This window comes from Hemicordylus capensis, chromosome 1 (genome assembly GCF_027244095.1).
Source record: "Hemicordylus capensis ecotype Gifberg chromosome 1, rHemCap1.1.pri, whole genome shotgun sequence".
NCBI classification, from domain to species: Eukaryota; Metazoa; Chordata; class Lepidosauria; order Squamata; family Cordylidae; genus Hemicordylus; species Hemicordylus capensis.
The window spans coordinates 143685908-143709654 of NC_069657.1; the positions used below are offsets into that span (position 1 = coordinate 143685908).

Here is a 23747-nt window from a genome sequence, read left to right on the forward strand (position 1 = left end):
CTGGTTCTTCTGGGCACTGTGTCACAGCGTGATAGCAACAGTCTATATTTCTCTTCTCTTGGTTGCAGACTCCATCCCCTTTTGCCACAGCGTCTGCTCCCCCATTTTCCTGTGGAGTCTCATTACAATGGGTATGACCCAGCTGCGTGTCATATTCTACATGGCAGCCATGAACAAGATGCTGGAGTTCCAGGTGACGGGTGGCATGGAGAATGGTGAGGACTCTACCTGAGGTTTAAATAACAGAGGTGGATCAATGTATGGATTTTGTGAAAAGAAGAAATGGCATTTTCTCATTGGTTTCTATAATTGATACATGGAACCTATTTGTGATACATTGAAATGCACATTGCATTTTTATATCAGGGAACAGAACTGTCTCTCTATAAAATTACATATTTTTATACCGCCTGATATGTAAATCTCTAGGCAGTGTACATAAAAGATAATTTTTTAAAAGGACTGCATCAGGCAGCCAGGAGCTAATTAGCAGGACAGGAGAAAAAGAAAAGGGGTAGAGAATAAATGAGTCAGGAGGCTGAGAGAAGCAGAGCTTATAGAGAATAAAAATGTTATTTATTATCTAATAAATTTATATCCTGCCTCACTGGGGACCTTTTTGAGGAGGCTCTGTGGGATTGCTAGAGGAATGCATCTGTTTGTGTGGGTGGGGAGAGGGTGATGTGCCAGCTACTGTGATTCAGTCTTCTTTCTTTTCTTGGGCTTTCCAGTATCAGTGGAGCTGAAGGATGAAGCTGAAAAAACAGGTAGGAGTCCTCATAGGCTGAGCCCCATTCAGAGCTCTCAAAGTGATATATCTCTATGTGATATATATTGGTAAATATACTCTACATTCAGCTCTCTGCCTGCCCTGCCTCTGAGTTGGGAACTTCCATTTCCTAGAAAACAAACCATAGAGAAGAGATGCCTCCACCGTTTAAACTCAAGCTCCTGTTCTGAGATCAAGGCCCCTTAGCAGCCCAGCCTTCTTCCAGGGTCCTTCTAACCCGCCACTGCTATCTGTGTCCAGTCTGGAGTTGCAGCTGTGCTTTGGTCTTTCTGCTGTCTGAAAGTGTATGCGTTGCACAAGCAGTGACAAGTTGGCACAAAGCACAGACAGCTGTTGGCTGGGGTGGATTTCTGCCATATACACAGAGGGGCTGCTGAGGGGCCTTGATTTCAGAACAGGGGCTTGAGTTTGAAAAGTGGAAAAAATAATTTTTGTAGCAATAGGGTTTTTGTAGGTTACCTCTAACTTACCTCTGCTTCCTGTGTCCAGCTTGGAGGGTCAGACATTTTGCAGCTCTTTGACATAGAGGAAATTATCCTGAAAAGTATTAATCAAGCAGAGATCTGCCATTATAGCAAAATTTGAATGTTGAGGGATCAACATCACAACTTGACTTGCAAGAGGTGCCTTGACTTGCAAGTGGAGAGGTTGGAAATGGAAGCAGAAGTTTCCTTTTGTGGGTGAATATGATTTTTTAAAATGCTTTTTCCAGTATAATTGACATTGCTAGGAGGTGGGCAAGTTTATCTGTGTCAGCTGATTATGCAGCTGAAGAAAGTGAGGGAAGGCCAACTCAGGAGCAGACTAGATCATCTTAGAGCTACAGAATGGGAAGCAGGGACAAAGATGAAAATACGAAATCATCAGCTCAAGCTGATGAATCCACGCTGTGTGGGCAAGCTGGTCAATTAGCAAATTCTCTCTACTCTGCATGCACCACCATGTGTGCATGTACAGGGTTTTCTTCATTATTTACTTGTTCATATATTTTGTCCCATCCTACATTCAGGGAGAGTAATATACATAGGAGTTCCCAGGTGGCTACCTGGTCAGGTACCAGGCAGATCCAGTCCTGCTTAGCTTCAGGGATGGAACTCTAGCTGGGCCTTCAGACTATGTTTCTCTTTTTGTTGGATAGTCGGCTTCTACTCCTCCATTTTTGGGGTCATGCAGTTACTGTGCCTTTTCACTTGCCCCTTCATTGGCTATGTGATGGATTGGCACATGAAGGACTGTGTGGATAGCCCAGGAAACGTGGGCTCCATGGCATCTGACAGGTAAGTTTCTGATCCTACATTTCAAAAGTAGCATGTAGCGAGAGACTGCTTTGAGTGCTGCTGGTGTGGCGATCTTGGTGCACTCACAAGAGCTGATTGCTTCCTCTCCTTTTTCTAGGACTGGGGGGAAAGGGAAGTCTAAAGTTCGCTACCGTAAGATCCAAAAGCTCACCAATGCTATCCGTGCCTTTGTCATCACCAATCTGCTGCTGGTGGGGTTTGGTACCACTTGTCTGATCAACAGTCTCCCTCTACAGGTAACTCCTGCCCTGCTGCTCATCTATCCCCGATGCTCCTTGTCATATTGCCCCTCGCCCCCTGACAGTGCCCTGTTGCTGCTGCAGTGTTATTTCATGCCTTCATAGTCTCCTGACCCTTCCTTTCATTATAATGGACTGTGTTTACTTCCTTCTCTTCCCCCCCCTTCTTCACAGTATGTGACCTTCATCCTTCACACCATGGTTCGTGGCTTCTTCCATTCTGCCTGTGGAGGCCTCTATGCTGCTGTGTGAGTTATGCCACAGTATGGAATCACTTTCTGCTTCCTTGCTTCTGAATGGAGGGTGGGGATTTGGCCTAGTTTATGAACCTTCTGAGGGAGGAAGTCCAGGCCCATGGGCTAAAGAAGGCCTTCTTTCCAACCTGACTTCTGGCATCTTCTGATTTGGACATAACCAGCTTTGGGTCTGGCTTCAGTTCCTCCTCACCTGGCTATGCGGGCAGGGTGCAAGACAGGGGGGTGGGAAGAGAAACAAAGAAGGGTGCCCAGAACTCCTTGTCACTCCTAATAGCAGCTTCCTTTCCAGAGTTGCAGAGCAAAATAGCAGTGTTGGGGTGCATTGCTGCCATCCCTTAGGCTCTAGCAGAACTACCTGGTAGCTGAAGTGAGAACTTGCTCTACCCCACTTCCAGGCTCCTAGTGGTGAGAAGTCCTGGGACTGTGCCAACAGATTTCATTTATTTGGGATGAGAATGCCCTAGAAATTTGTGATCTTTTTAGAGTACTTGCAGGGTTGTATCTGTTCCAGTCAAATGTCCTTCCTCCAGGGTGCACCCAGTTCTTAGCTAGGTCCATCCAGCTAAAATCTCTCTGACTCTGACCTTTCCCACATCAGGCCTTTCCTAAGAATGGATTCCAGTTGTTTGCTCATTTAGGTCTGTGAATCCATGTGGCAGTGCTGCCAAGCAATTGCACTCCCATGTTTTCCCTGTTCTTATCCCTTTTTTCCTTCCCCTCTGACTGCCTTGTGACAGTTTTGAGGGGCATTTAAAGCTCAGCTCTGTACTGTATGGGCAGACAAGCAAAATTATTCTATGTGGGGGAGTGGGCAATGATGCAATTAGTGATGTAGCTAGTGACTGAAATAAAAATATTAAAGAAAGCACAGGAAAGCTGTGGTGCTGGCAGCCTGAAGGTTGAAGGCTGTGGAGGGGAGAGGAAAGAGGCAGTGGTGTGTTTTTTGGGGGGCGGGGGGGGAGTGATATATCTTTATTCCTTTACATCTGCATATAGGAAACTGCCCTATACTGACCCAGACCATTGGTCCATCTATCTCAGTATTGTCTACAAAGATCAAGAGTGGCTTTCCGAGGTTTCAGGCAGGACTCTTGCTCAGCCCTACCTGGAGATGCCAGGGATTGAACCTGGGGCCTTCTGCATGCAAGTAGATGCTGTATCACAGCTATGGCCCCATCCCCTAAAGGACTATCTTACAGCAGACCTTGCGCTTAGTTACCCATCCAAAAGTAGTTATCCATCCAAATGCAAACCAAGGTGAACCATGCTTAACAAATGGGACAATTCGTGTTTGCTACTACCAGACCAGCTCTCCACTCTGGAGAAATCATCTGTTCATCTGTTATTTTCCCTTCTTATGCAAGTGAAACACAAATATGCCCAGTGGAGCAGGAACCAAAGGCCAATCCCCCTCTTCTCCCTGGCACTCTGTCCCTTTAAGAATGGTCCCTCTGATGTCATAGTCACCTGCAGGGTGGAAGTTGCTGGAGTGGAGCAACTGTGATTATTCTTTGCTTCTTGGTTCCCAGGCAAGCATATCTTGCGATTACTTGGGATTCAGTGGATGACACTACAAAGTATTACTGTTTGAACAACCCTTGCCATGTCTGTCTCTGGCTCCGGTTCAGAACTGCACTGCCTTCCTTTCTGCTTCTGCCACACACCTACATTGACAGAACAATCTCAGATACCACCCCGCAAATAGATTCACCATTCAGGAAAAAATCCCCGGCCATTAACTCCCATGTGCCCTTGAGGAAATGTAATTGCATCACCCCTGACTATTAGCAAGGAGGATCTGTCACCCAGCAGCTGGAACAGCATTAATATTTCAGTCAACTAAACATGTTTGTGTTGATTACTGAATTGACAAGAGAATTCAGGGAGGGGGTGTAGGGAAACTCTGTCCTCTTTCCAAAGACCCCTGCATCCTCTCAGGAGCCACTGGGAAAACGTTGAGGGGGCATGGGTCCAGCATGCCATCGGTGCTTTGCCTCAGGGCCTCCAACAATTTGGTGCTGACACTGCCTACTGTATCAGTTATCATGTATAAAGTAACCCAGCTCTGCCTGTTCAGAAGGTTGAAGGACTACGATCCTACAACAGCTAAGGAGAAGCCATTGGCTGGCTTTCTTCTCTCTGTTACTTCGTTATGTGGCCCCTAATCTTCCCCAGCAGTTGGGAGTAGTAGGAGTAGGGAGAGTGTCAGGGTCCTGTCGCCGTAGCCTTCCTGCCAGGCATCTGGAGTCTACCCTGTTACCCCTGGGTGCCGTGACGGACCCCCGGCCAAGCCTGGCCGGCTCCTCCTGGCCCCTGCCTGAGTCCATCAAAGCGTTGGGCTAAAATGGCAAAATCTCACGGACCCGGGAGCAGGCTTGCAAGATCTTGGTGCGAGGCCTGGAGATCTTGCTAGAATTCCAGCGAGACTGGGGACTCTCATGAGACTACCAGCGAGATCTTGACTGTATATAAAGACTGGCTGGCCGGTGATGAGGGGCCAGTCTGGCTGGAGCTGCCCAGCAAGTGAGAGCTCCAGAATCCAAGGGCCTAAAGGGATAAGAGCATTGTAACAGGGAGCCTGTGGTGCAAACAGGCGCCTGTGAGGAGGCGAGCTCAAGGGCTCTTTTTCTGAGGCTGGAGCCTAAGCCACCATGAACACAGGCTACAAAGGGTGCCCGGCAGAAAATGAGCTGTGACTGAAAGCCAATTTATATTTTATATTATGGAAAGCCAAAACTATTGCTGTTTTTCATTAAAACTGTTGCTCATCTCTTTACCAACGCTTTCCATTTGCACATTCTTTTCCATCAGATTGTTGTTTTTGAAAAAACTAATTTTACATTTCATTAACTGAGGTTTTGAATATTGGGAGATTTAGATATCTTTAGAATGGACTCATTTTCATCATTTGAAATGTAATACAAAATCTTCATGTCATTTTTGCTTCTGAAAGCTGTGTGTGTGTGTGTGTGTGTCTTTAGGATGGGGTAGGAGTAATATTGGCTCTCTAATACTATGCACGTTAAGACTCACTTTTTGTGCACAATTTGTGATTGGCAGGTATCCGTCCAATCACTTTGGGACATTGACCGGTCTACAATCATTGATCAGTGCTGTATTTGCTCTCCTCCAACAGCCACTCTTCATGGCTATGGTGGGGCCACTGCATGGCAACCCCTTCTGGGTGAGTTATGGACTGCAAGAAGCAAGCTGTTCCCTGAGATATAGTTGGGGGCGGGGGGAGCAAAATAAGCTTTTCCAAGCAGCCGCTACCATATCAAAACAATAAACTCATAAACATTTTAAGATCATTGGCAAAACTGCTCTGTGGATTTGGGAGGAGTGTTGATGATGTCATAGCTGCTAAAAAATAGGCACCACCACAGCGAGCTTTGTGGACTGGTCCTTTCTCTGTCATGATGGTGCAGTACAGAGAGAAAGAAAAAGCACACAGTGGTGGCTAAGTGGGTATAAGCATGGGTCTGGCTATATTTGGAGTCAGCAGGGTCCATCCTTCTGATTTATTAAGGGGGTGGGTGGGTATGAATAGCTTCATTCCCTTTTCCCTGCCAGTATTGGTGGGATGCCTTCTTGTCTGGTGGTGGGACTTTTATTAACGTGAATATAGCCTTCCAATTCAGGGGACAAGCCAGGAGCTGGAGCCAGGGCTGGCCTACCTGCTAGGTAGACTTAGGCAGCTGCCTGGGGTGGAAACTAGTTGGGGGGGGGGCGCATGGCATTTTGCCCACTTGGTACCTGCTGTACGTGCCTGCTGACGAGCCACCTCCCCCTCCTCTTCTGCCTGCCGGTCATTTTTGCTGCAGCCAGCAAGGCCTCTAACTGCTGTGGTGCATTTTAAGAACTTCATCGCAATCATCTGGGGAGGGGAGGTCAGGTTAAGGCTACCACTGGCTTGTTTGCTGGCTACTCTGGACTCGGCGTTCTCGTAGCTGCCTTGGGCACTCTGGAATTTTACTCCCTGTTAAAATAAGAGTTTCTCCATCTCTGGCTGTTTTCAAAAAGACTCCTAAGACACACCTGTTTTCTCAGGTTTTTAATTAGTTTTAATTGATTTTATATCATACTTGTGTTAATAATCATTTTATCCTGTTTTAATATTGTATTTTAACTTATGTACACCGGCTAGGGATGCACATGTCAGGAGGTATAGAAATATTTATTTATCATATTTTTATACCACCAGATCTGTACAGCTCTAGGCAGTGTACAACATTTTGATCAATAGTTTTGATAGGATAAATAAATAAAGTTACAAAGTACTGTGGCAATTAGAAGCCTCGCCACCTGCAACGTAAGCAGCCAGCAGGCAGAAGAGGAGGAGGCAGTGGGTGCAGCAGCAGGTGTGGCCACAGAGGTGACAGGTGGGGTGGCGGGGGCAGCACAGGACAGGGGTGATGGGTGCAGTGGTGAGTGTGGTGGCCGGTGCAGCAGCAAGCATGGGGATGGGGGCAGCGGCCATGGGGGCAGTGAGCATGGCAGTGGCCAGGCTATGGGTTGGGGGTGTGTGTGTGCCAAAGCCAGGCTTCCCCTGGGGCCAGCCCTGGCTGGAGCCAGCGTTTCTCTCCACCAGCATTTAGCATAAATGTATCTACACACAGTCTCAGTACTGCTCCTCCTTGCATTCTCCCCAGGTGAACCTTGCCCTCCTCATCTTCTCTTTTGTGGGCTTCCTACTCCCCTGCTATCTCTACTTCTTCCGCCGCAGACTTCTCCAGGAACAAGTAGCAAAAGCAGGGACTCCGGATCAGGCGAATGGTGCCGAAGTCAAACTCCAGGACAGTGCAGCTACCAACGGCTTGTTGAGCAATGACGTCACCACTGCATAAGCCAGGAATGGGGAAGGTGGGGAGTTTGTGGGTGACAGAGAACAGGATGCGGACTCAGTGCGCCTGACAGATGGTGCGAGGCACTATTAGCGAGGGGAGGGGGAAATACTGTGAACACTTTCTATTTGGGAACTATGAACAGAACTGAGATGCTTTTATTTCTCAACAAATGCATATCTATATTTATATCTATCTATATAATATATATATATATATCTATAGAAAGAGAACTCTATTTTTTTGCAGAGTACTTTAAATGGCCCTATGGTTTTTTAAATAGATCTGATATCTATTTAAAGATAGATGTCCTGTCAGCCAGTGAGCTTCAGAGCTCTAGAATATGGCTCGGTTATATTTTTTAAAAGCTCTCCCTCTTGTAAAGAGGTGCCAGATCACAGTGACTATGTCTAGTTCGTAGCAGTCAGTCAGTACTTTCCAGTCCAGTGTTGCTAAGTGGCGTGGCGAGCAAATGACTGTTTTTACTTCTCCTCTCCACGTGATAGTTATCATAAATAACATCAGGAGGTGAATTAACCGCACACAGATGTAAGTTCAAATTGAATGTTTTCTATCAGTTGACAGTGATGAATCGAGATGTTTCCTTGTACTATGGCAACTAACGTTGGGGTGTCTGAAAAATGGGGTGTAATGCTGGGACATCCCTTATCAGCTGACATTGCTAGCCTTGCCTCCCTTCTCCCAATCCTCTCTCTGCACTTTTCGTAAAGCAACCTCCTTCTTTATGGTTTCCCAGAGACAAAGGTCTGATGGCCTCTTGGGTGCTACACATTTTTCAGCTGCTTGGACTTGACAGCAGGAATGACAGGGTATGTAAATTGCAGTACTGAATCTGGTTAACACTGAAGAGGACATTCATTTGACAGGATTTGTGTAGGAGAGAATAGAATGTCATTTTTTTAATGATCTCCTTTGGATCATGTCCTTGCAGAGAGCACTGTATTATTTCCTCTTAGAGCTGGGTTAGCTATTACACAAGCCATGCTGCCAGACCTCGGTCAAATTATTTATTTGTATTTAAATTTATACATTGCCTTTCTGCCAAAAATGGTCCTTAATGTGGCTTACAGTAAATGTAAAATACACTCAGTACAACTTAAAACAAACAAAATCTTAAAACTAATAACTAATAGCAACAGACAGAGATAAAATGCAGCGAGTTCAAAACCCAAACAACAACAACAACCCATTTCCTCCATTGAGCTTTTTATCCAGCATCAATTAGATGGCCAGGTAGATGTCTCTTGGGCAGGTGTTCCAGAGCTGTCACTGAAAACGCTCTGATCCTGTTCGAAGATAACCTCCCTGCTGACAGTGCTGGCACTTGGAGCAGTTACTCTGCAGCAGTGCGCAACTCAAGGTGGATTGAAATAGAGAAGTTGCTCTTTAAAGTATCCTAGGTTCAGACCGTTAGGGCTTCAAAGGACAAAACTGGCGCCTTGAACTTGACTTGGAAACAAACTGGTAGCCAGTCCAACATGAAAAAGAATGGTTGTTATATTCATCTTGGGCCTACAGCTAAAAGGGATCACCTCAGAACATGAATGATTCCTTATATGACAGAGGAATGGTGGCTATGTTGTGAGAGAGTTTTGCAATACGGTCAATCTGCCTAGCAAGTGGGAATGACTATTCAGTAAGGAGTACAATGGGTGTGGCATGAGCCTCCTATTCTGTGTGCCTGTTTGAGTTCAGGCAGAAGAGAAGAGTTGTGCCATGTCAGTCAGAGTGATTATGGCCCACACAGACCTCAATTTGTTTTTTTAAATACAGTGATGATATATCCTCTCACACTCCTAGGGATACCTGCCATCATCACTCATTTACCTCAATGCATTTCTTTATAGGCATGCACATTTAAGATTGCTCATTTCTTAGCACTTACAAAAACTAGGTTATATTATGTTGGTAGGCTATCAGGGCAATTTGAAGTCAGCCAGCCTGATGTCAGTTCTACTGGATGTCTGTGGTAGAGACATAGTGGGAGAACAGTGCCCTCTAATGGCCAGACACTGAAAGTATATGTTTTTAGAAGCTGGCAGAAATATGTTCAGGTGCTAGAATACTGTGATACTGCTGATGAATCCTCACAAGTCTTCCCCTCAGTTATTGGTATATTTGGTATTCATTAGCTCCAAGTGATATTTGGTTTATAGTTTGATGTTTCAGAAGAAATAAGAAAAAAGATAATGTGACGTGTTTTTCACTAGACTAGTACTTGATTTGAGAAAAGGCTCATTCACCAGAACATGGGATGTAAAACTGAAGATGGTAGTTTCTGAGCATGTGCAGAGTGACACTCTTTTACCAGTGAGTAATCATAACCATCCCTCATGCAGCTGCATCCAGGGACTGCTCTAGTTGTGCTTTTAAAAGGTATTTATGTGTGACTAGTTGTACCAGAATGTGGACGGAGATGCACATTTCAATGTGAATTCTGTTGAAAGCAGTGCAATGCACACAGATAGACTCTACACTCTGATTCTTATTTTGAAGTGCATCCAATTTGCTCCTGTGGTTCCTGAGCCAGCAAGTGATACATGCATGGAAACCTGCTTCTCCATATGGATCCTCTTTATCTACATTGGGCCTCTGGATTTACGGATATGAACTTCTAATGGGGTAATTTCCAGGCAGATTTGAGGTCTAACACTCTTCTTTCTCATCATCAAGTACTGCACAAGACTAAGAAACAATAGTAAGAAATAAATTGATAATTAAAAAACCACGAAAAGTAAGGAAAGTGGGGCAGGTATCATGAGACTATATGTGAAAAGAAGGTGGTCAGAAAGGACACACTTTCTGCATGAGAAACAATGCCTTAGCAGTGGTCTGGACAAGAGTAAATTTTTCAGAAATGACTGTAAGGTGCTTCAGAGGCCTAAGTGGAGATGAAATTCAATGCTGATGAATGAAAAACAATTTCAGATAGATTACAGTTTATCAGGGCTCATGTGGTTATAACGTTGAGAGTCCCCAGGCCATAGTATCATACAACTCCACTTAAGTCTATGTCTGAATAAAAGCTTTAAGAACAGAAACAATGGTGGTAATTATTTTATAATGGAAGAAAGAAGACACATTAGGGACATTAATCATTTTTAAAAGCAGCAAGTATTTAAATAAAATCAACTCAACAGTGGGGAGGATGTTCTCTAAATGGAGATGGGGTACAACCATTCAGGAATTGCGCTTCCAGTTATCTGTCCCTGCATCGCAGTTGTTCTGACTTGGGAGATAAATCTGGCTTCATACTGCTTCCAGCATCTAATGATGTAGACTGTTCTCTACAAAAGCTCATGCCACAATAAATCAGTCTCTAAAGTGTCGCAGCACTTTTTGTTTGTCTTTGTCTTTCTTTATCGGTGGTATCTCAGATAAGGTTTTTGTTTGAGCATTAAGCTGGACTGGAAAAGCAAGACCGTGCTAAGCCGTGGTTTTGGTCCATGGATGATTCCAACAACCTTGTGGTCAGATCACTGTATTGTCAGCAATGAGGAGTGGCATATGCACCTTGAGTGAGGCGATAGAGGCCCCTGGTTTGGGCACAACCTGAATAGGGGTGTAAGGTTACAGGTATTAAACTGTTTTAAGCCAAAACAGTTACAGCTATTAAGATGTTATGTGATTTCTCTCTCCCAGGTTGGAATACAATGTTTTCAAGGTGGAAACAAATGGAAGCCCATTGTGACTGCAGGATGGAAAGGGAGCAGACTATGCTTTGTGTGCAGAAGGTCTCCGGTTCAGTGCCTGGCATATCTAGTTAAAGGTTCTCAGGTAGCAAGGCTGAGAAAGAGCTCTGCCTGGGACTCTGGAGGGCTGCTGCCTGTCAGCATAGACAGATCTGGGTTATATGAATAATTGGTATGACTCTGTATAAGGCAGCTCCTTGTGCTTAATTAATTAACAACCCATCTTCTGGATTTGAGGATCCCCCAAGGCAGCTCGCAAGTTCTGTATATCTGTAGCTAGTGCGGTTTTACTAGTGTCATAGGCACTTAGCAGATATTTCCTGTGACATAGTTATTGGAGCAGCAACACAGCTCCCTCTGACCTCTGTTTTATGAGCAACCTTTCTGATCCTTCCTTTTTACTATATATAATTTAATTTTGTGGTGGCCTTTTGAGTGCTTCCTGTCCAACACCAGCAGTGGAGCTCATATCCAGCAATATTGTTGTTGCCCTTCCTCCACAGTCCCATCCTTTTTGTGTGAACTCTCTTTTGTGCTGGAGCACAGTGCGTGTATGTGTGTGTGTGTTTAAAAGGAAGCAGGCTCAGCCTGGCTGTCCCCACTGCATGACCCATCCACTATGTATATATGCATAGGATATCCTATCATTACTGGATTGATGCTTCATTTGAACAGGCCTCCAACAAAGACAACCTGCAGGGAGGGAGAACACATTATTTAAAATGTGGGGATCAGTGCTATAATGAGAATTACACTCCCCCCCCCCCCATGGAGACTGCACTGTGTATTTACACATGCAAGCCAGGCAAAAATTCCACAAGTGCAACTCTCTCACCATGGAGATGCTTTGAGATAGAAATTCAACAAGAACAGCTTTCTCTATTATACAGCCGCAGTTACATAGCATCGGGTGCTATACAGCATCCACATATTGGGAACTGACATAGTGGCTAAGAAATCAAGCTGTGAATTGGGAAGTCCCTGGTTTGAATCTAGCCTCTCACTAGGTGACTTTAGGCAAACTCCTCCTTATACCCTTACAATGTGGATATAATACATACTTTTCTTACTGGGTTGTTGTGAAGATAACAAGATAATGCATGTGAAGTTCTTTGAGCATTTGAAAACACTATCTGAACTTTTTTGAAATGCTACAGAACACTATACAAATGCTAAGTATTATTTATTTTAGAATATTTATACCCTGACCTTCCAATACACTACTGCTTGGGGCAGTTTATTCCCATTTTCTTTATACAAAATTCATGAGGCTAGGACAATGCAATCAATTACGCTTAAACAAACACTTGGTGATATTTACAAAGAGAATAGTGTAGAATGCCATAGTTTGGGGTGTGTGATAACGGGAGAGAGGTTGACAGTGATGAAAGGGTCATACTGAGATGGCAGCAATAGTCCAGGCCTGAAGTAAAAGTGGGCCTTTGTTTCACCTGTGGGAACAGTGCCTTCTGTCCACATGTCGAAACCTCCACAGCTGGCCAGTCAGCATAAATCATGATTAGACCCCATTAATCTAACCTGTAGTTAGGGATTCCTTTCAGTCAGTGTTCAACACTGCTAATGTGAGAGCACTTTTGATAAATTGTTGGCGTCAATACAGTACATCTACTGTATTAAATGAGAGAATGGGAAATGAGAGAATGAGAAGGAAAATTAGTAACTTCTGTAGTAAGTGTGTAGGTCTTTAAGGAAAGAAAGAGATATCTAATATGTTTTGGTTTTTTATAGATTTTCTCCACCCCCAATTCATGAGAAACTTGGTTTCAGGAACACTTAACAGTGTCTTTCAGAAGCAGAACATACACACTTCCTCCCTCCCTCTCAGTTTTCTATAACAACAACAACAAAACAAACAAAAAACAGTGCTTGGAAGATTTTGAATAACTTTGTTCTGGTTCATAACAGAAGAGTTAGGGAATGGCTCAATTAAGCTGAAAAGCAAAAGTGTCAAAAGAAATTCCTTTCAACAAAAAGCACATTTAATTTAGAAAACTTGTTGCCAGAACACACTGTAGAATAGAAGGATTTAAAAGAAAGTGGAGATTAGACTGTCATTGGGCCAAGGTGCTTTTTCTGGGTGTATAGCAATACATATTCAGTGTTAATTATAATTTCTCTTTTCCAAACTGAAGAAAGTTTCTGTCCACTGAAAATATCTGAAGTGTAGTCATAGCCAGGCCAGCAGGCATAGTTTTTCACATCAGATCAAGCCTGTTACAAGAGAAGTTGTCTATGGAAACAGTAGCTTTCTGAGAGTTCCTAAAGGAACTAAAGTCCCACCCATTTTGCAATATAGTCATAGAAGATAAAAGGAACCCGTCTGTGGCATTCCCAGCTTCTGTATCTTTCTTTAAATATATTTGGATTCCTACAAATAAACATAATTTGAGGGATAGTGTAGGGCTGTGGAAGTACACGCACCGATTTTTGGTCAGATGTACAATCTTTTATCCATGATTGAGTTATGGGGAAACGAGTTGGGACAGTTTCCAGTAGAAGTTGGCTGTGTACAGTGCTGACTGGTTAGCATTTGTGACATCACAAAGCCATCTCACCCCAAATAGGTTCTCCCCCATTTTTACAAATAGATTGACTTAAACAAAAGGAGGGTGAACTGTTAAATAGAAGAAGCAGAGAAGTAGTGCTTTAAACAAACAAACAAAAGGCAGAAGCACGCATAACCATGGAGGGGAGGTAAAACTGAACCCTAACTCTGCAAGTAAGCATGTCTGTTGTTTGCAGTGTGACCGTAGATGGGCCAGGATCTAAGCTCACCATATGGGAGGGGGCAAAAATATGCCAACCTTGGTTTTGGGCTATTTTTGCATATATATCCACTCACTGAACTAAGGGACAGAGACAACATGAATGATGTGTGGTTCAAGCCCTACTCCGACATTGAGGCGATTCTCACGATCGCCCAAAAGCAGGCTAAGGGAGCCTAGCCCGCTTTTGGGCTATCGTGTGTTGCAACAGGAACTGCGTGGTCCCGGCAGCTAAGCACCCTAAATACCCCACCCCTAAGACGAGGTTAACGGAGCAAGTGCTCTGTTAACCCCTTTTTTGCTCGTGTGTTGCCACGGCACATGGCAACACATGAGTAGACCCCCGACCGGGAGGCTGCAAGCAGCCTCCAGGGCTCGGGGGTCTCTCAAGGATGCTCCATGCAAGCACACGGGGCATTCTGGAACTTCTGGGGGCCACGCAGCCCCCGATCCCCGGAGCCCCCTTTGGCTCCATGACAGAGTTGGCAGTGGTGTTGGTGGCCAATCCGGCCGCCCAGGGCTGCAGGCTTGATCGTGTGCGGGGAGAGCGGGCTAAGCCTGCTCTCCCCACAAACCCGGAAGAAGCCGTTCTCACTGATCGTGAGAAGAGCTTCATCGTGTTTAATGTGTGTACAGGTGTCTTTGCACATGTGCACGTTTTTGTGTGAACAATTGTGCATGTACTCATTTTCAAAGTGAACCTGTGTATAGGCCCCCTCAAGTGCAAGGTACAGATAGGAAGTGTACTACTGTACATGTGTTGAACATGTATGAATAACTGGGTGCATACAGATCTGTATGTGTTTACATTGTTCACAAATTGTACATGTGCTGAACATTAACATGTGAACAGTCAAGAGTGTTTCAGTAAGGGCTGCACAAATTGTCCCCTTTGCTAAGCAGGGTCTGCCCTGGTTTGCATTTGGACAGGTGAACTACATGTGACCACTGTCTGCTGTAAGATGTCCGCAGTTAAATGGGGTCATAGCTCAGCGGTAGTGCATCTGCTTGCATGCAGAAGTGCTCAGGTTCATTCCCTGGCCTCTCCAAGTAGGGCTGAGAGAGATTCCTGCCTGCAACCTTGGAAAGCTGCTGCCAGTCTGTGTAGACAATACTGAGCTAGATGGACCAAGGGTCTGACTTGGTCTATAGCTGCTGCTTGTGCTCCTATGATCCCTAGGTCAGCACAACGATGGGGGAAATGAAGATCCTTTCCACTGTGGAGCAGAAATAATCTCAATAGAGTTTAAGAAAAGGGTGTGGTGGAGCCCCATAGGACATGCTGCTCCTTCTGAGTTAACCTTAGCAACTGCACATTCGTTTTCCCAAACTGTGGCTCCTGTTACGAGTTGCTATACTATACAGGCATTCTCCTGAGAAGAGGCCTCAGCTCTGCAGTGCCAGATAGCAGGGGCTTAAATAGTTGACGTCGTTGGTAAAAAGCTGCTGGAGAAATGGTTCAATACATGAAGCAAGGAAGTGCAGCAGGCTTTGATAAGTAGGACATAGATCAGACCTCACCGATGCCAACAAGGCTCACAGCAATAGCATTGCCACTGAGCAGCAGCAACAGCAAGCAGCAGCCTTGATCTAGCAGGTGTCATCAAAGTGTAAAAGGGTTGCAGAGACCAGGACTGAAGATATGCTGAACTCTAACAACCGTAAAACCCCAAACCCGCATAAGTTTCTATTTGAAAGGAGCAGTTCCTGCAGCTGTAGAGCAGCCTGCTACAGAAGCTGGAAACTATGACCGGTTTGCTTTGCAAAGAAGAGCAGAAGACAGCCCTTCCTGCCATTACCATCACACGCAGAGCCAGAGTAAAGTTGGTGGGGCCCGCAAGGTGTTATGTGTTTGCATATAGTGGGCAGCTGACTCAGACTAAAAGCACCCTATTTTGGCTTCTCTGGTGGTTTCTCCTGTGTATTTTTAACACCTGATTAAACCATCACCTTGTAGTCTCCCATGCTTCATTTGAACTGCATTAACCAGAAGAACTGTAAAGTATTTTGGTATTGTGCATTGTCTAGTTATTTCTTTAACTGTCAGCTGATTAAAAAAAAACTGTTTCTGTACTTCACTCTGCTGCAAGGAACAGGTGGGCTAGTATAGTGTTGTGCAGAAGTAAGCCAGGAAGTCTCCAGCTCAAATGTCATTTCAGGCCCAGGCTCACTGGGTGGCCTTAAGCAAGCTGCTTTTCTCCCCAGCCCAGGCACCAGTCTGCAATTTGGAGATATCACTGACCTATCTTGCAAAGCTATTGTAAGGATGACTTACATGACAGATCTGCTGTTGTGCACTTTGAACACATGAAATGCAGCCAGTATCCATTTCCTCAAATGCTGAAAATTGTGATCCTTATGGATGGAGAACCAGAACACCTGTGAGGATATGAGTCTGAATATTTTATTTATTATTTTTATTTATTAGATTTATATACCGCCCTTCCAAAAATGGCTCAGGGCTTTGAATATGGCTTTGGACGCTCAAAAAGTGCTCTTAAATTGTATTATGTAGGTGATGATCAGATGCAGCTCTCCCCCCGCCCCCCGAGATCCAGTGATAGGAAAAGCTGTGGGTATTCAGCTTCCCACCTTGCTAGATTAGTAATTTCCACACAGAGATCACAAGTGATAAGAAAAATTATATTTTTATTGCCACTCAGAATAGGGGTGGGTGGGTTAAAATGCGCTTGACAAGAGCAGCAGACTACTCTGAGCCTTTAAGTCACTGTCAAGATTGACTGAGAAGGACAAAATGGAAGCATCTTAACAGAGTGCCTGGATCCACCCTGGGAATAGCCTCCCGCTATAAGCAAATAATACACTTCTCTGCTTGAGAGGGGGTGGAGAAGAGATGCTGCGGTTGCTGCTGGTGGGAAATGCTGGCAAGGGGATGTAGAGCCTTTCTAAGCACCTTACGAACCTAAAAGAGAGAGTTAAAAGAAGATGCTTAGGATTAATCTTGGATTCATGGTGGGCAGTTCGTTGAAAGTGTTGACTCAATGCTCGGCAGCAGTGAGGAAGGCCAATTCCATGCTTAGGATCATTAGGAAGGGGATTGAAAATAAGAATGCTAATATTATAATGCCCTTATACAACAATATGGTGCAGCCACATCTGGAGTATTGCATACAGTTCTGGTCACTGTATCTTAAGAAGGATATTGTAGAACTGGAAAAGGAGCAGAAGAGGGCAACCAAGATGATCAGGGGCCTAGAGCACCTTCCTTATGAGGGTTTTACTCATGTGCCTCTACAGCATCTGGGGTTCTTTACTTCGGAAAAGAGGCAACTATGGGGAGACATGATAGAGAAATATAAAATTATGCATGGAGTAGAGAATGGACAGAGAGACATTTTTCTCCCCTTCTCACAACACTAGAACCAGGGGCCATCCCATGAAACAGAACATCGGGAAATCTAGGACTGACAAAAGGAAGTACTTTTTCCACACAGCACATAATTAAACTATGAAATTCTTTGCCATGGGATGTGGTGATGGCCACCAGCTTGGATGGCTTTAAAAGGGGCTTAGACCAATTCATGGAGGACAGGTCTATCAATGGCTACTAGTCTGGTGGCTGTGGGCCACCTCCAGCCTCAGAGGCACGATGCCTCTAAATACCAGTTGCAGGGGAGCAACTGCAGGAGAAAGGGCATTCCCTCACCTCCAGCTTGTGGGCTCCCAGAGGCATCTGGTGGGCCACTGTGTGAAACAGGATGCTGGAATAGATGGCCTTATCCAGCAGGGCTGTTCTTATGTTCTTAACAGTTCCCATTAGGGTTTTATCTCCTGCCAAAGCACACCAGTATTGGTTTATTCCTGATCCAGAAGCTATCAGACACATGGGAAATGGTTGCCTGTGGCCATAGGAACCTTTACTGACCACATTTCAGTAGACAAGACAAGACCCTGACCTGTTTTTTCCCTATAGACTGTGTAAATCGTCAGCACGGTGCCATAGGCAAAGCTCTTGATAACCAGGAGCAGGAAAATGAGCTGCCCTTCGCGAAGGGTGAGCTGCAGCTTGAAGGGGTCTGTCAGTTGTGCTGGAAGAAATGAAGACACTCGAGTGAACAACAACAGTCAGAAGCACAGACTTGCCCACCCCGCCCCTAAGAGTCATTGCAAGTTAGCGTTTCTGTGCAGCATTTATCATTAAGGAGAATGACAGCCCTAAGCACACTTGCTCGGAAGTCCTAGCACTCACTTCCTCCACTTTCAGCACAGGAGGAAGAAGAGAGTTAGCAGTCATGAGGAGGGGCACTCCAAGGCATATTTGGGGAGAGCCCCAGGAACCTCGCTTGCCTTTCATGATTTTATCATCGTTGGTTTTTAATTTGTATGGATATACTATATTTAAATTGTTGCGAACTGCCCTTGAGACACTAGTAGTAGGCCTGCTAGTACACTGCTACTACTAGCAGTAAACTATATAAATCTGTAAATAAATAAGTGGAAAGCCTCCTGATCCCTCTTGCCCACACAGAAGAGAAAAACACATTCTGATGGGTCGTCCTCACCCCATTCCTGTCCTTTGCCACTTGCTCCTGCCTGCTTACCTTCCTCTGAGCTCAGCTTGGCCCCATCCTTTTCGACTGGTTTGGTCTTCTGTTCAAGTTGGCTTGCTTGGCACGAGTATGTGTGGCCACCTTGCCACTCAGCAGCCGACACACTCAGGCGACTGACAACACTGAAGCTGCAGTCACCGTCACTCTTGGCCTCATCAGTGGCAACTGCTAAGTGAGGCACTGCCTCGCCATCTTTCTTCCAGAGGACATCCACAGGCCATGGGTTGGTGAAGCCCCTGGCCAGGCAGACAAGAGTGATGCGGTTCTTATGGAATGAGGGGCCTAGGAGAAGGGCAGTGGGCTGTTGTTTGAAATTTTCACATTTGGGATCTGTGGAGGAAACAGATACTTGTTTGGGCTACATGGTACATCACCGGCAACACAAACAATCCTGTGATCAGGAACATGGCTGGGAAACAAGCACACCCAACCTGTTAATATGGTAGTGTGGCCACCAGGAGAAGCCCATGTCACATGTCGCCTCTTCAGGAGAGGTCCTCTTGCACAAAAGCACTCATTAATTAGGCCTGAACTCCCAGACTGAACAGTCTGGAAAACACAACCTTTAGCACTCCAACTGTTGTTGAACTACAATTCCCAGCATCCCCAGGCAACCACCATAAATTGTGACAGGGGATGGCGGAAGCTGTAGTTCAACAACAGCTGGAGTGCTAAAGGTAGCCTACCCTTGCAACCAACCTGAGGGTATTCAAACTTAGGATACATTTATTTATCTTAGGAGACTTGCATTTTGGGTGGTATACAAATGGCTTAAGTAGGTAAATAAAATAAAGTGGGTGAAAAGATTCAGTGGAGAATATATCAGTGACTGGGAAACCTGAACCAGAGGGTGGTACATACTACTTCAGCCGTAGAGCAAAACAGGAGAGAGGGATTATTTACATCTCCTTCTGTTGTGCCAGGTGGTAAAAAAACACAACCACCTACATGCACTTTACCCTGTCCTCCAGATTAAGATGTTTTCATCAAACTTTACCTCAAGATGTTATGTGGAGGATGCGTGGTGTAGGACCGGGAAGACCTGAGTTCAAATCCCCATTCAGCCATGAGACTTGCTGGGTGACTCTGGGACAGTCACTTCTCTCTCAGCCTAACCTACTTCACAGGGTTGTTGTGAGGAGAAACCTAAGTAGCAGTACACCGCTCTGGGCTCCTTGGAGGAAGACCGGGATATAAAATGTAAATAATAATAATAATAATACTAATTAATAATGTGAAAGATGACCAGGATTACACAAATGTATGTATTGCATTTATATCCTGCTCTTCCTCCAAAGAACTCAGTGTGGTGCACATGGTGGCTCTCCCCCTTCGTCCTTACAACCCTCCGGTGTAGTAGGCTAGGCTGACAGATCATGAGTGGCCTAAGAACATCCAGTGAACTTAATGGCTGATTGGGGATCTGAATCCAGGTAACCCAGATCCTAGTCCTGCACTCTAGCCTCTGCATCACACTGGCTGTCTGAGAACATTAATTAATGCTGTACTAATGAGAATATTAGTTAAAACTGTGATTGTCCCTAAAAGTTATCCCCTCATTTTACTGAATTCTTCCCCAACAAACCTACTACTAACCCATATCTTCAGTCCACAAAACATATTTTTCTCTCCCCCACTCCCTGCAAAGTGTCTTTCCTATTTGATACTATCAAACACTTGGAGCATTTAAGTTGCTCAGAATCTGTTAGGATGGAGGTTCCATTTCATTTCCATTTCCAGTCTTCCCACTTTTTAGCCTAAGGAAAAGAAGCTTATGAGATCACACAACATTCTCTGTGTGTAGTGTCCACGCCCCATCAACTTTGCAATGCCTAGACCAATATGAACCAAATTTGGTACAGTTATAGGGACACATAGGGACACCTCAGAGGCATCATTTGTGATGATGTCATCCACCCCATTCAAGATGGAGGATACATAAATACTTGAGGAACAAATGGACTACTATGAACTGCCCAGGGTGTAGCTATAATTGAATGATGGGTTCAAAGAACCTGGCCCCCAAGCTCCAGAGGGCCCCCCAGCTCCACTCCTCCCTATTTTCTTCATTATCTCCTGCATGCTGAGGGGAACCTTAACCAGCGAACAGGAGCCCCCTCTCCTCTAGCTATGCCTCTGCAACTGATTTGAACCAAATTTGGTACAGCTGGAGTGAGTGACACACAGGGACACTTCAGTGGTGTCGTTTGTAATTATGTCACTCATTACAACTGTACCAAATTCGGTCCACCCCAATCAAGATGGCAGATGCGAAAATGTTTGAAACACAAGTAGGCTAACTTGTGGACCAATCTGAATCAAATTTGGTACAGTTGTACCACGCCAATTCAAGATGGCAGACGTATGAGGTTTCTTAACCTTGGGCCCCCAGATGTTGTTGGACTACAACTCTCACCATCCCCAGACATGGCCTTTGTGGCTCAGGATGATAGGAGTTGTACTTGTAGTCCAACAACATCTGGGGCCCCCAAAGTTAAGAAACCCTGGCCTAACCAATTTCAACCAGATTTGTTATGCCTTTTGGGCACATAGGGACACCTCCACGGTGTAGTTTGTGATGATGTCATCCACCACAACTCAAGATGAGGAAAGACACTTTGCGAGAGAGGAACATGTGTTTTGGGGATTAAAGATATGGGCTAGTACTAGGTTTGTTGGGGAAGAGTTCAAATGAGGACTGAACTTCAAATACTTAAGTCGAATCTAATATATAGCTAAGCTACGGTGGTACAACCATCTTTTTACGTCAGTCAGTCGCCAGAACAATTCTGGTTTATCTCAACACGCTCGGGGTCTAAACCTGGAAAGCCACAGCTCAACTTCCATCCCCGCTTTTCCTCCTTGTTCCCGCTAGAGACAACCCCTTTGAAGGAGAAAACTTCTAGTCCTCAAGGATGCAGAGAGAAGGGGGTGGCACTCGCCACAGTGAAGATGGAGCGTGCAAATTTGGTACTTGGGTTGCAGTAGCCACCCCCCCCCCGCTCCAGTAGCATTTTTGTCCGAAGCCCGTTCCTTTCTCTATTGGATACACCATTTTCTCTACAAGCTGATTTCCCTGTTGTTGGGCACCGCACCAGTCTGGCGAGATACTCCTTGTTGCTGGATTTTCGTCGCGGGAAGATCCGCCCCCCGCCGCCCAACTGAAGAGTTCCCTCCTCATTTTACTGAACTCCCCTCAGCCGAAACTAATAACCTATACACCCCCCTCATAGAGTTGTTCCTCCTCAAGCTTTCTCTAAACCACGATGAGCACGCTGCGTTCGCAGGCTCTGATCTCTCCTTCTCGCCCGCCCGCGCTCTCCTTAGTTGGATGGAGCCCACCCGGGCGTAAAGGCAACGAGCAAGTATCTTCCGATCCCAGAGGACGTGGACCCACCACACCACGCACTCGGAACTGGCGGCGGCGGCGGCGGTAGGAGCCGCAGCCGCCCTCACCTCTGTCCGATTGGAACAAGCAGGGGAGCGATTTTGCTTCGCAGGACTTTGGGCGCGGCTGCTCGCTCGGCCAGGTCTTGGAAGGGCTGGCTGGATGGTCTGGGCTCTCTCACTGACGCGAGCGCTTTAGGACGAGGAAGGGAAAGGGCGCGGGCAGAGCCCACAACAGGGCGGCCCGGGCCGCCTGGTGGGGACGGAGCTGCTGACCTGACTCGGGGCGGCAAACTGCTGGAGTGCCGGCCACAAAGTTTCCCCAGGAAGATTCCTCCACCTTTTGGGCGGCGGCAGCGGCGGCGGCTGCAGCTTGCCACTCTCCCGCCCTTCTCCCCGCGGCCGCCCAGCCACATCGATCGCCGCCCCGGCCCAGTTCTTCGGAATACATTAGGAGAAGGGCAAGCGACGGTGGGGCTGGGGGTGGGAAAGGGAGAGGCGCCCCCCTCCCCCGCGAAGGGGGCTCCGAGCGCCTTCACACTCACCTTCGACCAGGACCTGGGTGCCCTTCTTGGCGAAGTAAGCTTGATAAGCCACAGCGCTGCCGCCTCTCGGGGTCCCTTTACAAAATCTGGCTGTCCGCTTCTGGCCCTGCGGAGCGGCTCCTTCGTCGGCCCCCGCCACTCCTTGCCAGCCGATGCCGGCCTAGATGCGGTCCCGCCAAGGGCAGCCGAGTGGCATCCAGAAAGGCGCGGCCAATGCCCCTCGGAGCCGCCCAGTGCCAGGGAGGGCTGTGCCAAGGAGCGGGTGGCAGCTGAGCTGGCCCGGCAGGGAGCCCAGTCGGAACCTCCCAGGCTTGGACGCGGCTGCCCCCAACTTGAGATCCCTCCCGAGCCACGAGGCCGCCCTCCAGCTCCGCGACCCTCCCACTGCCCGCGATCGCCTCTTCTGCCTCCTCTTCTCTCCCCGCCGGGTATCAGACTCGCCCTGCACCACTGTGCGTCCCACTGTCACAGCGAGGAGAAGTGCGACAAAAACTCCCTGGCGGCTCCTGCCAGCCTCAAACGGAGCCAGCCAGGGCGGCCACTGAATGGCAAGCTGGAACCCGCCTGACCAACCCGCTTCCTCTGCTGGCACCCGACCCGTGTCCCGTTTGCAGTCTCTTGACACACCGACTGGAGGAGGCAACTGAGTCCACTCGCGGTCCGGTTGTCGCGCAGCTCACAGACGGGGGACTCGCTCGCCTCTTCTTCCAGCCATTCCATGCGAACTCCCCGCCTCCTGCTCTCCAGTTCTGACTCTGGGGACAGCTCCGATTAACCAGTCGCCTGTCGCCATGGTCGGGGTCAGTTCCCCGGGCCAAGCATTCAGGATTCTAAGCTGCCGCCGCCGCCGCAGGAACTCGAGATGCGTCCAACCTGCCCGCCTCTGGGTCACTGATCTTTTGAACAATACTGCTGCCCGGTTGCCTTTCTTTCTTCGCGGTTTGGAGCGCGGCAAGTTTTGCTCCAAAGCAAAACTTATCCTTACCCTGCTTGGGTTTGTTGTTGTTGTGTTTTTGGGGGGGGGGATTTAGATGGGACAGTTCCCTCCCAAACTTAATTTATCTAGTGAGAATATGATCCCTGTGCAAAACTTTCTGCTTTTGATTTTAAAAGAGCACTCTGCTGACTTTATATATGATATCCGTACATTAAACGGCATAGTCTGTTTAAAAAACAAACTATTTATCTCTAAACACCTTAACCGGGAGCAGTTTTGCCACCCTTCTGCTACTTTTACTCCTCTGTAACTACTAGTAGCAACCTGACAAACAGAAATGAAGAGGCGCTTTTTCTTTTTTGTGAGCATTTCCTTTGTGT

The 23747-nt window shown here is 46.4% G+C and overlaps 2 protein-coding genes across 3 annotated transcripts in view; one reads left to right on the plus strand and one right to left on the minus strand.

Annotated features, from left to right (window-relative positions):
• SLC43A1 (solute carrier family 43 member 1) overlaps positions 1-10784 on the plus strand; it is a 48262-nt gene extending 37478 nt beyond the window's left edge. The window contains exons 10-16 of one of the 2 annotated variants that reach the window (XM_053288901.1): positions 69-215; positions 732-767; positions 1929-2067; positions 2186-2324; positions 2502-2575; positions 5645-5768; positions 7237-10784. In XM_053288901.1, the coding sequence (XP_053144876.1) occupies positions 69-215; positions 732-767; positions 1929-2067; positions 2186-2324; positions 2502-2575; positions 5645-5768; positions 7237-7431 (854 nt within the window). In that variant the 3' untranslated portion in view covers positions 7432-10784. The remainder of the gene's footprint in view (positions 1-68; positions 216-731; positions 768-1928; positions 2068-2185; positions 2325-2501; positions 2576-5644; positions 5769-7236) is intronic. The other variant, XM_053288907.1, reaches the window with a different exon arrangement.
• Positions 10785-16556: 5772 nt separating this feature from the next.
• LOC128326179 (uncharacterized) lies at positions 16557-23150 on the minus strand. The gene is made up of 5 exons (XM_053252564.1): positions 23004-23150; positions 22431-22590; positions 18490-18828; positions 17845-17976; positions 16557-16850 (listed from the first exon to the last, which is right to left on the minus strand). Exons 1-5 carry the CDS (start codon positions 23148-23150, stop codon positions 16843-16845), a joined length of 786 nt encoding a protein of 261 aa, XP_053108539.1. The 3' UTR covers positions 16557-16842.
• Positions 23151-23747: the final 597 nt, after the last annotated feature.

What these genes read in the sequence shown, in the direction of transcription:
- LOC128326179 (XM_053252564.1), bottom strand. Translation starts at nt 23,150, where the DNA reads ATGGAATGGCTGGAAGAAGAGGCGAGCGAGTCCCCCGTCTGTGAGCTG. An exon ending in CACCCAGGTCCTGGTCGAAG is followed by an intron (nt 18,829 to 22,430) that starts GTGAGTGTGAAG and finishes TTTCCTCCACAG; the next exon opens with ATCCCAAATGTGAAAATTTC. An exon ending in CAAGCTGAGCTCAGAGGAAG is followed by an intron (nt 17,977 to 18,489) that starts GTAAGCAGGCAG and finishes CATTTCTTCCAG; the next exon opens with CACAACTGACAGACCCCTTC.